Below are 12,747 nucleotides of genomic sequence, written 5' to 3' on the forward strand. Positions count from 1 at the left end.
TGTCCAGTAGTTTTTTATTTTATACTGTATGTCATGGATTCGGTGGTTTTAACTTTGTTCTGGCAGGCAGTTAATTTGCTGGAAAATCATTTTGATCCTTTCAAGTTTTGGTTATAAAGTGAGGGTAGGTCTAGAGGCGGGGGTCTGCAGACTTACAGGGCCAGTTAGAGTAAATATTTTAGGCTTGTGGGCCATACAGCCTTTGTCTAAACTGTTCATCTCTGTTTTTATTGTGCAAAAGTAGCTATAGACAGTACAGAAGTGAATGGGCATGGCTGTGTTCCAATACAGTATGGGCTCATGAGCCATGGTTTGCTGACTCTTGGTCTAGAGTGTCCTTTAGGCTTAGCGTAGTCCTGCTTGAGGTGTTTAGTGAGATCTTTCCTCTCTGCCTGGTCAGAATTTTTAGGTCAGGTCTTCCAGCACTTTCTGACCTTTGATATAATCCAGTTAGCTTGCAGATCTACCATAGGTTTCTTGGCTAGGCTTTGCCGAGTCGTGTGCTGTGCACATGCAGCGTAGTATTCACCCAGAGGTTTAAGAGGAACCCCTATCCAGATTTTTGGAGCTCCTTTTCTGTGAAGCTTTTCTTTGTATGTTACCCTGTCCCACAAATTCCAGACAACTCCTCAGTCTCCTTAGCTTAGCAAGAGTTTGCGGTGTTCTTGGGCTTCTCTCTGTACTGTAGACCAGAATGTGCCTTCAGACAGAAAGCAGGGTAGTCATCTCACAGGTTTCCCTTTCCTCAGAATTCACACTGCTGTCCTGCCTCTTGTCCGTGTCTCAAGATAGTTGCTTCCAGTATTTTGCCCATATATTTAGTTGCTTATATTGGAAGAATTAGTCTGTTGTAATTAATCTCATAGCCAGAAGCAGAAGTTCTGTGGTTTTAAAATGCAGGTTTTTTCTAGTATTATCATTAGATACGATTTAAATGCCTGTGTTTTCTCATATGTGAAATGAGGTAAGAGTAGTACCTACCTTACAGGGTAGTTTTGAGAACTGAATGAACTTCTGAAACATATATGCCGGCTCAACACAGTACCTGTCCCACATCAATGTTTCCATGAATGTTGTTATATTGTAGAATAGAAGCAATTGATCAATGCAATATTTCTGCTAATTACAAGGTATTTCCTGGGTGACAATTTACCTTGTTTGAGGTGAACAGACTTGAGGGGCTGATACAGCGAGAAGGATTGTACCAGTTGCACTCGTACATAAACACATCCTTCAGATGAAGCACATCTTATGCTTTGAGGAAGCCTAGCTAAAAAATAATAGTAACAAAGCACAAAGACTTGGGAATTAGATGTTTTGAATTCTGACCCTCTGGCCTCCTAGCTCTGTGACTTAGGGCAGGTTGTTACTTCTTTTTTCCTCTCCCTCCTTCACAACATTTTGAGGTGGGTACTGTTATTATCCTTACTTTACAAATTTCATGAGGCACAGAAAGGCTAAGAGTTACACCGTTATAAGTGATGGATTTGTGATTTGAACTTAGGCAATTCAGTTTCATGACCCATGATTGCCTTATTAGGAGTCTGAGCTGTATTCTTGAAGGCCCAGAAGATAACTATTCTGGATTTTTTTTTTTTTTTTTTTGAGAGCTTTTAGAAATGTAGTACGTGTTTTATGGTTAACTCTGGATTTAATCCCATTTTACAAAATGAAGATTTTTCTTTTTTTCTTAAACATAATGAATCTTTGAAATACCAATTTGAAAACTTTTTTACTTAGAAAAATTCCAGGAATATAGTTAATAATATAAGAGATTATTGTACTAGGTAAGAATAAGAGTACAGTATATTAAAAAAAATACTTCAAAATTATGGCACAAATTTAGATGTAGTTTGTTTTCCCACTAATTTTAAAAATAATACGTGTTTCTAATTCACTTTCCAGATAGACAAGCCTCTGAATTAATGGCTTTTAACTATATTGTCTAGATAAAAAAGGCAACTATTTTGTTAAGAATTGGCTAACTCTTATTTAGGTGGAGCAGCTGTGTAATTATTTGGTTTTGCTCTTTGACCCTCAAATTTCAGTTTTATACAAGCTAATAATTCATTATTTTAGCTGAAGGGAACTTTCCATCATTTTACAAATGAGAAACTGTAATTTAAGATCACATAGCAAGTAATCTTTTAAAAATGTGTACACATATATATGCACTTTATTTAAAAATCGTATAAGCCATTATGTTACTCCTTTGACTGGATAGCCCGTCCTACCTATTGCTCTAGGTTGGAGGAAACCCTTTTAAACACACATCATAAATTTCCTGTCATCGCCCTCATATAAGAATCCTTTAAATATGACATCATGCCCAGTATATATTTATCTAAAATATATAGGGCCTTGTGAAATTAGCTCTCCTAATTCATTAAGGGTAATACGCTTGGAAGGTAAGTCCATATTCATGCTAGCTACATCTCTTGGACTTTTATCTGTTTTGATCAGCCTTGTCTAGCTTGTCCATCCAGATGAAATTGTCTAAATTTATTAGGTTCAATCTGTTCAAGGAATATTACCTTCCAGTTATCTCTCAGGCTCTTTCAAATTGTCTGATGGTAGAGGCCTTTCTCTAGTGTAAACTGTAGAAGATCTTTAGCTTAGTGAAGAGGAGGCCTCCCCCTCTACACTTGTGGGTATGTCTCGTCAGGTGGGACGAGAGACTGAGAAAAGAAATAAGACACAGAGACAAAGTATAGAGAAACAACAGTGGGCCCAGGAGACCGGTACTCAGCATACCAAGGACCTGCACCAGCACCGGTCTCTGAGTTCCCTCAGTTTTTATTGATTATTTTCATTATCTCAGCAAGAGGAGTGCAATAGGAGAGCAGGGTGATAATAAGGAAACGGTCAGCAAGAAAACATGTGAGCAAAAGAATCTGTGTCATAATTAAATTCAAGGGGAGGTACTATGCCTGGATGTGCACGCAGGCCAGATTATGTTTCTCTCCGCCCAGACATCTCAGTGGAGGGCAGTTTTTCTCCTATCTCTGAATTGAACAAATGTACAGTCGGGTTTTATACTGAGACATTCAGTTCCCAGGGGCAGGCAGGAGACAGTGGCCTTCCTCTATCTCAACTGCAAGAGGCTTTCCTCTTTAATCCACCTCAGCACAGACCCTTTATGGGTGTCTGGCTGGGGGACGATCAGGTCTTTCTCATCCCATGAGGCCATATTTCAGACTATGACATGGGGAGAAACCTTGGACAATACCCGGTTTTCCAAGGCAGAGGTCCCTGTGGCTTTTCGCAGTGCATTGTGCCCCTGGTTTATTGAGACTGGAGAATGGTGATGACTTTTGCCAAGCATACTCCTTGTAAACATTTTATTAACAAGGCGTGTCCTGCACAGCCCTAGATCCCTTAAACCTTGATTCCATACAACACATGTTTCTGTGAGCACAAGGTGGGACAAAGTGGCTGGGGCAAAGTTACAAATTAACAGCATTTAAGCAAAGCAATTTTTCAGCTGCAGGTCAAAATGGAATTTCTTGTGTCTTCCCTTTCTACATGGACACAGTAACAGTCTGATCTTTCTTTCTTTTCCCTACAGCTTAGGGTCTCCCAACTGTAGGTTCAAGATGACATTGTACAAAGTTAATATTACCAATCTAGAGTGTGTTAGTTAGCTTGGGCTGCTGTAACAAAGTACCATAGGCTGGGTGGCTGAACAGAAATTTACTTTTCACAGTTCTGGAGGCTGGTGAGTCTAAGATCAAGGTGCTGGCAAGGTAGATTTCTTTCTGAGGCCTCTTCTCCTGGCTTATAGGTGACCACCATCTCACTGTGTGCTCACATGACCTCTTATGTGTGCCTGGGGAGACAGGGAGCATGACAGCAAGCTCTCTGGTGTCTCTTCCTATAAGGGCACTAATCCCCTCGGCCCAGGGCCCCCCCTGACTGCATTTAACCCTAATCACCTCCCAAAGTCCCCATCTTCAGATACTGTCACATTCCAGGTTGGGGCTTTAACATGAGTTTTGGAGGAGATATAAGCATTCAGTTCTGTAACATACAGTGATTAAAGAAATGGGCTCTGGAATCGAATTGCCTTAGTCTCTCACTAGTTGTGAATACAAATAACAAGTAGCCCTCACTTAGGTTAATTTTAAATAACACCAATAATAGTGTTGTCCTAAAGGCAGTTAATTATTATTATTTTTTTTGTATTTTGGACTCTGGCATTTGGACGTTGGCACAGGACTAATGTCTTCAAAGAACAGGGCACAATGACTGTAACAACTTAGAATGTAAGAGAAAATGCGTAATTCTTTAAAAGTGTTTTTCTAAATTAAACATACGCCAGTAACAAAAGATTAAACATTTGTAGTTGTTAATTTTATTCAAATTCAGCTTTTTATTTTTGGCTTGAATAGAACAAGACAATTTACCTATATGAAAACCTGAGTGAAAGCTTTGGATGTGATACGTTAAGTAGAACAGTATTTTAAAGCCACTTTGATTCATAAGTTTCTTTAACATAAACAGGTTGTATTGCGTCTTGAAAAATGATAGGTTCTATGGATAACATTTAATTAACTTTATAATATATATGATGATTTAACCTGAATTAATGGCACTACTTTTTCTGACTTCCTTTTGATCTTGGCCCTTTCTCTGTAAAGTTTTTTGTTAACTTATTACAAACTGAACCCTGGCTTGCTCCTCTGATCTTTAGTCTCCTTTCAGTCTGTCTTTATTTCTGCTGAGGTTATATTCTATTTGTTTTTCAGATGAGACCCTTTTTGCTCTTCCTGCTGCATCTGAGCCTGTGATACGCTCCTCTGCAGGCAAGTTCTTTTCTGCCAGCCTTTTATCCTCTCTGTATTCTAACTTTAACTTTTTAGTGTGTTAACTCTATGCAGAGTAGCTTGGATTTACTAAAAATTAGCATGGTTCCAAGAATGTCTGTCTACTGGAAAAGTTGAAATTTGCATTTGATATGGTATGCCCAAGGGAAAAATGAGCAAAATCCGATGAACACTTGGAAGTACATAAGGAATTCTTGGACCCTTGAATTACATTTACATATTTACAATTCCCTTTCTCCAAATATAGTTTGAGTATAGCCAGAAAGACTTTCCTGTAAATAAATACCAGTCTATGGCATTTAATTACCCAGTGCCCCTTCTTTCCTATACTGTCACTCAAACTCTTTTCGCAGATATTCTTCTCTTCTCTAAAACTAGCTCTTAGTATCTTAGTTGATAACATTTGAGGTTTACTCAGACTTGATTTGTCTTTGCATAGCATGTAATTGCCTCTGTAGCCATGCATATGTTATATTTACAGTAGCTTAATATTTTCAGTAATGATTCAAGTCTACTCTATTGTTACTTATTAATTGCTATTAACATTTCATTTTAATAAACAGTAAGTCTTTACTAACACTATTTTGAATCTGTCATAAAACTTGCATTAACTCTGAGAACACTGGCATTCTCTAACTTTCCTTTCTGTCCATGGTCACAGAAAATATTATGGACTTGAAGGAGCAGCCAGGTAACACTATTTCGGCTGGTCAAGAGGATTTTCCATCTGTCCTGCTTGAAACTGCTGCTTCTCTTCCTTCTCTGTCTCCTCTCTCAACTGCTTCTTTTAAAGAACGTGAATACCTTGGTAATTTGTCAACAGTATTACCCACCGAAGGAACACTTCAAGAAACTGTCAATGAAGCTTCTAAAGAGTTCTCAGAGAAGGCAGAAACTCCACTTGTAGATAGAGATTTAACAGAGTTTTCAGAATTAGAATACTCAGAAATGGGATCATCATTCAGTGTCTCTCCAAAAGCAGAATCTGCCATAATAGTAGCAAATCCTAGGGAAGAAATAATCGTGAAAAATAAAGAAGAAGAGAATTTAGTTAGTAATAACATCCTTCATGATCAACAAGAGTTGCCTGTAGCTCTTACTAAATTGGTTAAAGAAGAGGATGAAGTTACGTCTTTAGGAAAAGCAAAAGACAGTTTTAATGAAAAGAGAATTGCAGTGGAAGCTCCTATGAGGGAGGAATATGCAGACTTCAAACCATTTGAGCGAGTATGGGAAGTGAAAGATAGTAAGGAAGATAGTGATGTGTTGGCTGCTGGAGGTAAAATCGAGAGCAAGTTGGAAAGTAAAGTGGATAAAAAAGGTTTTGCAGATAGCCTAGACCAAACTAATCACGAAAAAGATAGTGAGAGTAGTAATGATGATACTTCTTTCCCCAGTACACCAGAAGCTATAAAGGATCGTTCAGGAGCATATATCACATGTGCTCCTTTTAACCCAGCAGCAACTGAGAGCATTGCAACAAACATTTTTCCTTTGTTAGGAGATCATACTTCAGAAAATAAGACCGATGAAAAAAAAATAGAAGAAAAGAAGGCCCAAATAGTAACAGAGAAGAATACTAGCACCAAAACATCAAACCCTTTTCTTGTAGCAGCACAGGATTCTGAGACAGATTATGTCACAACAGATAATTTAGGAAAGGTGACTGAGGAAGTAGTGGCAAACATGCCTGAAGGCCTGACTCCAGATTTAGTACAGGAAGCATGTGAAAGTGAATTGAACGAAGTTACTGGTACAAAGATTGCTTATGAAACAAAAATGGACTTGGTTCAAACATCAGAAGTTATGCAAGAGTCCCTCTATCCTGCAGCACAGCTTTGCCCATCATTTGAAGAATCAGAAGCTACTCCTTCGCCAGTTTTGCCTGACATTGTTATGGAAGCACCATTGAATTCTGCAGTTCCTAGTGCTGGTGCTTCGGCGGTACAGCCCAGCTCATCACCATTAGAAGCTTCTTCAGTTAATTATGAAAGCATAATACATGAACCTGAAAACCCCCCACCATACGAAGAGGCCATGAGTGTATCACTAAAAAAAGTATCAGGAATAAAGGAAGAAATTAAAGAGCCTGAAAGCATTAATGCAGCTGTTCAAGAAACAGAAGCTCCTTATATATCTATTGCATGTGATTTAATTAAAGAAACAAAGCTTTCTGCTGAACCAACTCCAGATTTCTCTGATTATTCAGAAATGGCAAAAGTTGAACAGCCAGTGCCTGATCATTCTGAGCTAGTTGAAGATTCCTCACCTGATTCTGAACCGGTTGACTTATTTAGTGATGATTCCATACCTGACGTTCCACAAAAACAAGATGAAGCTGTGATGCTTGTGAAAGAAAATCTCCCTGAAACTTCATTTGAGTCAATGATAGAACATGAAAATAAGGAAAAACTTAGTGCTTTACCACCCGAGGGAGGAAAGCCATATTTGGAATCTTTTAAGCTCAATTTAGATAACACAAAACATACCCTGTTACCTGATGAAGTTTCAACATTGAGCAAAAAGGAGAAAATTCCTTTGCAGATGGAGGAGCTCAGTACTGCAGTTTATTCAGATGATGACTTATTTCTTTCTAAGGAAGCACAAGTAAGAGAAACTGAAACATTTTCAGATTCGTCTCCAATTGAAATTATAGATGAGTTCCCTACATTGATCAGTTCTAAAACTGATTCATTTTCTAAATTAGCCAGGGAATATACTGACCTAGAAGTATCCCACAAAAGTGAAATTGCTAATGCCCCGGGTGGAGCTGGGTCATTGGCTTGCACAGAATTGCCCCATGACCTTTCTTTGAAGAACGTACAACCCAAAGTTGAAGAGAAAATTGGTTTCTCAGATGACTTTTCCAAAAATGGGTCTGCTACATCAAAGGTGCTCTTATTGCCTCCAGATGTTTCTGCTTTGACCACTCAAGCAGAGATAGGCGGCATAGTTAAACCCAAAGTTCTTATGAAAGAAGCTGAGAAAAATCTTCCTTCTGATACAGAAAAGGAGGACAGATCACCATCTGCTATATTTTCAGCAGAGCTGAGTAAAACTTCAGGTAATCCAATCTATATGCATTTTGTGCTTTCATACCACTTTTTGACTTAGGGAACATTCCACTACATTTTGTGTTTTATGTTATGTTTATAGTGTCTAGTATGTCACATTGATAAGAAGTCTTCTCCACTTTCTCACTTAAAGGTTGTAGTGGTTTTTCTAACTCTCTTGCACTCAGCATTCACCCTTAACTTTTCCACACAGTTACACTTTTATAATGCACTATGGAACTATTAATAGAAAATATTTTTGTTTATAAGAATTGACTTTAGTACCTATTTGTTTATTTATTTCACTTGTTTTTCTTGATAACATGAAGAGCAAGAGATATTAAAATATTTTCAGATGTGTTTTTGTTATCCCAGAAATTATCATATTTAATTTTTAAAGAACATTTCTGTAGCATGTTTTAAATATTTCAATATAGTATAGTACTTTTCCAGTGGTAGGTATAAAGTTAGGCATATTGAGTGTAGACTTTTTGTTGAAAAGTATAAATTGAGTTATGCTATTATGAATTATTTTGAAAAGTACCAATTCTCCTTTTTTTCTTTTGACTATCCATTTTACACATACCTGATTTGCATAAGGTGATTTGCACATGTGCTCTTTATTAGTATTCTGATTTGGCTACGTTTTCTCTAAAATAGTGATTAGGATAAATTTACTGAATATGCTTATGTATGTAAGTGCTGGTGCTTCAGCAGTACAGTCCAGCTCATCACCATTGGAACAGTGGTAGACCAGTTGCTGTAATGTAAGAAAGAGGAGATTATGAACATTGAGGCAGTGGGATGAGCACAGAGACATAGGACTTGGTGTTTGATGGATAAGGACGTAAAGGATGAGGGGAAGAAGTAAAGATGACCCCAGGAACCCTGGATTTCATTCTTGGCATGTGCACATGTATGGATGGCAGTATGAGAAACTGAGATAGGGAACATGAGAGATTAAAGTAGATTTAAGAAGGAAGATACAAATTCGGTTTTGAATATGTTGGTATTGATGTACATACCTTTAAGATATCCAGTAAGTTATGGATATTATACCTATGCAGCTCTTGAGAGAGATCTTGGCTATATGTGTCTGTCGTGGGCTTAGAGATAGAAATGAAAGCCCCAGATATCAACTGGGGAGAATCGAGAGAAGAGGACTACTTGAAGGTGGAAGGTCAAAATTATCAAATACTAGAGAGGTCAGTTAAGGATTGCAAGTTGGTCAAAAAGGAGGGAAGGTGTTGGCATGACAGCGGCAAATGGTGTGGTGTGCTTGGGCATGGCTAGGATTGAGAAATGAATGAGATTTGAGCAAATCAGTAGTAAATGTTGATTACTCTTAAGAAGTTTGAGTGTTTTACTGGAGAAAAATTAAAATATTAGCAAGCAGGAAGGAGAGTATGTAGTGGAGGAAGGGCCTTTTTTTTTTTTTTTTTTTTTTCTTTTTTTAAGATGAGAAGGGGAAAATCTGATTACAGGTGCTGGCAGAAAGTCAGAAGGGGATAGGGAATGTGCTCCCTGGTTCAGGTGGAAGAATTAGCATTACAAGGAAGGATACAGCTTTGATTGTAGTGAGTGGAAAGGAAAGTGTGGGTACTCATACTGTTAGGGTTTTGTGGCTGAAAGTTGAGGGAATTATTTGCTGGTTTATGTTTATTTAAAGCAGTATGTTCATTTGCTAGGAATGGACTAGGTCATGATTGGGTGGAAGAGGTCTGCAATACCTCTGACTAGGGAAACCAAAGGCATTGTATTAGGAACCTAATCAAGGTCGAAAGGTGGTCTAAATGGTGGGGTGACTTTTCTTTGACTGTGCCAAACAACCTAGGTATGGATTCAGAGAAGGCAAATGGTTGTAGTGACTCAAGGATGTGTTTTGGTAGGTGGGCCCTATGGAAGGACAGTAAGTCAAGAAAGTCGAGGCTGATAGCGAGAGAGTAATTTGAAGTGATGGACTGTGGCATCTAAGTTGAAGGATGTGAATAGAAAAAGGTAGGAGAGGTAGGAGGAGAGTAGATGGTCAGTGAACTCAAGGCCCAAATTAGGTTTAAGAACCAAGAGTAGTAGGAATAAATACATGCCAGAATGATAGGAGATTGTGGTCAGAGCAGGGGAGAGAGAGAAAGAATGAATGCGCGGGATAGCAGGGTGGGTGTGTGGGGGGGTGTGTGTGTGTGTATTGGATGTTGAATTTAGAATTTCAGAGAAATAGCAGTTCAGGTTGATTATAATGGCCAGTGATAGGCCATGAGGCAAAGGCCTACTGTGTAGTCAGATTAGGATTGCTAGAGGTGAGGTCAAGTAAACTATGAGGCCGTGATACTGGATTGCACTTCTACCTAACATTGAAGTCACCCAGGATGATGGCAGGACTAGGGGTGGAGAGGAAGACTGGGGTAAGAGTCTGTGGTAAAGGGCAGTGAGGTAACTGGAGGATGGTAGATAGAAGAAGTGAGGAAGGATAGAGAATGACATAGTGGAATAGCCAAGACTTTTGCCCAAGGCCTCTGAAATAAAGTTTGGTGAGCAGTGGGTACTGACCTCCCCCCGCCTCCCTTAGGTGTGTAGAGTATGAGAGAACGATTGAGCCTTCATTTAGCAAGTTGCACAGGGAAAGCAGTATCCTCAAGGAAGAGCCGGGTTTTAGTGAAGATGAGGTAAAGGCAGGAATGTTCAGTAAAGAAGTTGAGGATTAGAGGAGCTGGTTCACAGTGGAAGGGGGTTTCAAACAGCACAGTAAAATGGTTTAGGAGGGAAGAGTAGAAAGAAGGGTCTCAGAAGCCCAGAGCAGTGTGGTGATGACTGGTGAAGAGCAAGGAGTAATCAGTATAGCAATGCCTTTGAAGTCTCCCTTCCCCACCAGTGCTCCCTCCCGAAACTTAAAGCTAGCAGTTCTCTGGTAGATGTGGCCCTCAGGAATTTCAGTATTTCAGGAGTCACCTGCTTCTTGGATTGTTTTTGTTAAACGTGAGAAATCTATAGCCTAATAGTTTAGAAGAAAGGGAAGAAAAGGGGGCATTGCCTTTGAAAGCTTAATGGGGATGGTGGAAGAAAGTGTAAGCAATGCTTGGGCATTCTCTTTTAGAATATGTTTATCTCCCTTCTCTGAGAAAATTGGTATTTCTCAGAGAAATACCAATTTTTGACTTCACCTTTTTTGATATTAGTTATCATAGCAACTTACTAGGGAATAGAGAATTACTTAGAACACCCAGTATATGTATTCTACAAAAGTTATGGGAAGGAAACCCAGTATTACTGTAATGAAAACAATATAGGTGACCTGAGGTTTTAGTCTTGACTATACCATTGACAATCACTTTGTTTCTCTACATGTCAGTTTCCTTTTCTATAAAAGGAAGGGTGGATTAGCTCAAGTCCTTGCAACTTAATAATTTTCTTGACTTGATTATATAACAGGCATCTGTTAAAAGAAGGTAAGTAGTGGCTGAGCTTGGTGGCTCATGCCTGTAATCCCAGCTCTCAGGGAGGCAGAGGTGGAAGGATGGCTTGAGCCCAGGAGTTTGAGACCTGCCTCGGCAATATAGCAAGACCCCATTCTCCAAAAAAAAAGGAAAAAAAAAGACCCCCCCCTCCCCAAAAAATAGGTGTAAAATCAGGTAAGAGTTGCTTTAACATGCTTATATCAAGCACTATACGAGATTTTTTTGGGGGGTGGGGGAGGGGAAAAGATGAAACTAAGACGAGGTTTTGCCCTTATGCAACTTACAGCCAGCTGGTGTAGACACACTGTTGAGGACATAGTTAAACATTGTGTAGTGAGGATAGGTACTTACCTCTCTGTCTTCCTGAAAGTGAAGTTTAAGTGTACCGAAGTCAAATGTACCAAAATACAGCAATGGTCTTATAAAACGTAAGGGAAGCTCTCTTATCAGATGGCTTAAAAGTTTTTTGCCATCTCTAATTATGAAATACTTAAGTGTGTTTTTTAAAAAATTCTGGGTCATTTTAATGTATATGCATTTAAACATTAAAAGTATTAAATAATAAAATACTAATTTCCTCAGATCATTTATTATCTCATATGTTCTTCTTTTGTTTTTTTTGAGACAGGTTCTTGCTGCGTCACCCAGGCTGAAGTGCAGTGGTGCGATTATGGCTCACTGCAGCCTCGACTTCCCAGGGTCAGGTGGTCCTCAGCCTCCCAAGTAACTGGGACCACAGGCTCATGTCACTATGCCCGGCTAATTATTTTTGTAGAGAGGAGGTCTTGCCTTGTTGCCCAGGCTGGTCTCAAACTCCTGGGTTCAAGGATCCTCCTGCCGCTGCCTCTCAAAGTGCTGGGATTACAGGCGTAAGCCTCCAGGCCTTTCCTGTTCTTGTTTTCTTAAAATGACATTTTGTAGGCAGAAATCAGTTTTAGTTTTAGGAAGAAAGACTGATTTTGCAAGAGAGGTGAATAAGGTATTATGATGCAGATGGTGCTTTATTAATTTGGGGGAGTCAGGTTTGTCAAGAAATTAATGAATTCTGGTCTTCTTCCCCCCTCCATTTATAAAGAAATGTGTGACAAACTATATTCTTACTATTGGAATGTAAATACTGATTTTTTTCTCAGTAATATCAATGAATGTTCTTGGCATTTCCCCAATGAATGTTATTGGCATTTTTTTTTTCCAAAAATTGATTGGCTATAGATACGTGAATTAATTTCTGGGTTATCTATTCTGTTCCATTGGTCTGTGTTGCTGTTTTTATGCCAGTACCATGCTGTTTTGGTTACTACAACTGTGTAGTGTATTTTGAAATTTAGGAGTGTGATTCTGCCAGCTTTATTTTTGTTCAGGGTTGCTTTTGCTTTTTGGAGTCTTTTGTGGTTCCATACAGATTGTAGGATTTTT

The 12,747-nt window shown here is 38.8% G+C and overlaps 1 protein-coding gene across 5 annotated transcripts in view; it reads left to right on the forward strand.

Moving 5' to 3' along the window:
• RTN4 (reticulon 4) overlaps positions 1–12,747 on the forward strand; it is a 78,995-nt gene that overhangs the window by 16,762 nt on the left and 49,486 nt on the right. For all 5 annotated transcript variants that reach the window (XM_011996518.1, XM_011996516.1, XM_011996515.1 and 2 more), the window contains exons 2-3: positions 4,749–4,805; positions 5,488–7,890. In XM_011996518.1, the coding sequence (XP_011851908.1) occupies positions 5,496–7,890 (2,395 nt within the window). In that variant the 5' untranslated portion in view covers positions 4,749–4,805; positions 5,488–5,495. The remainder of the gene's footprint in view (positions 1–4,748; positions 4,806–5,487; positions 7,891–12,747) is intronic.

This window comes from Mandrillus leucophaeus, unplaced genomic scaffold, assembly GCF_000951045.1.
Source record: "Mandrillus leucophaeus isolate KB7577 unplaced genomic scaffold, Mleu.le_1.0 Scaffold518, whole genome shotgun sequence".
NCBI classification, from domain to species: Eukaryota; Metazoa; Chordata; class Mammalia; order Primates; family Cercopithecidae; genus Mandrillus; species Mandrillus leucophaeus.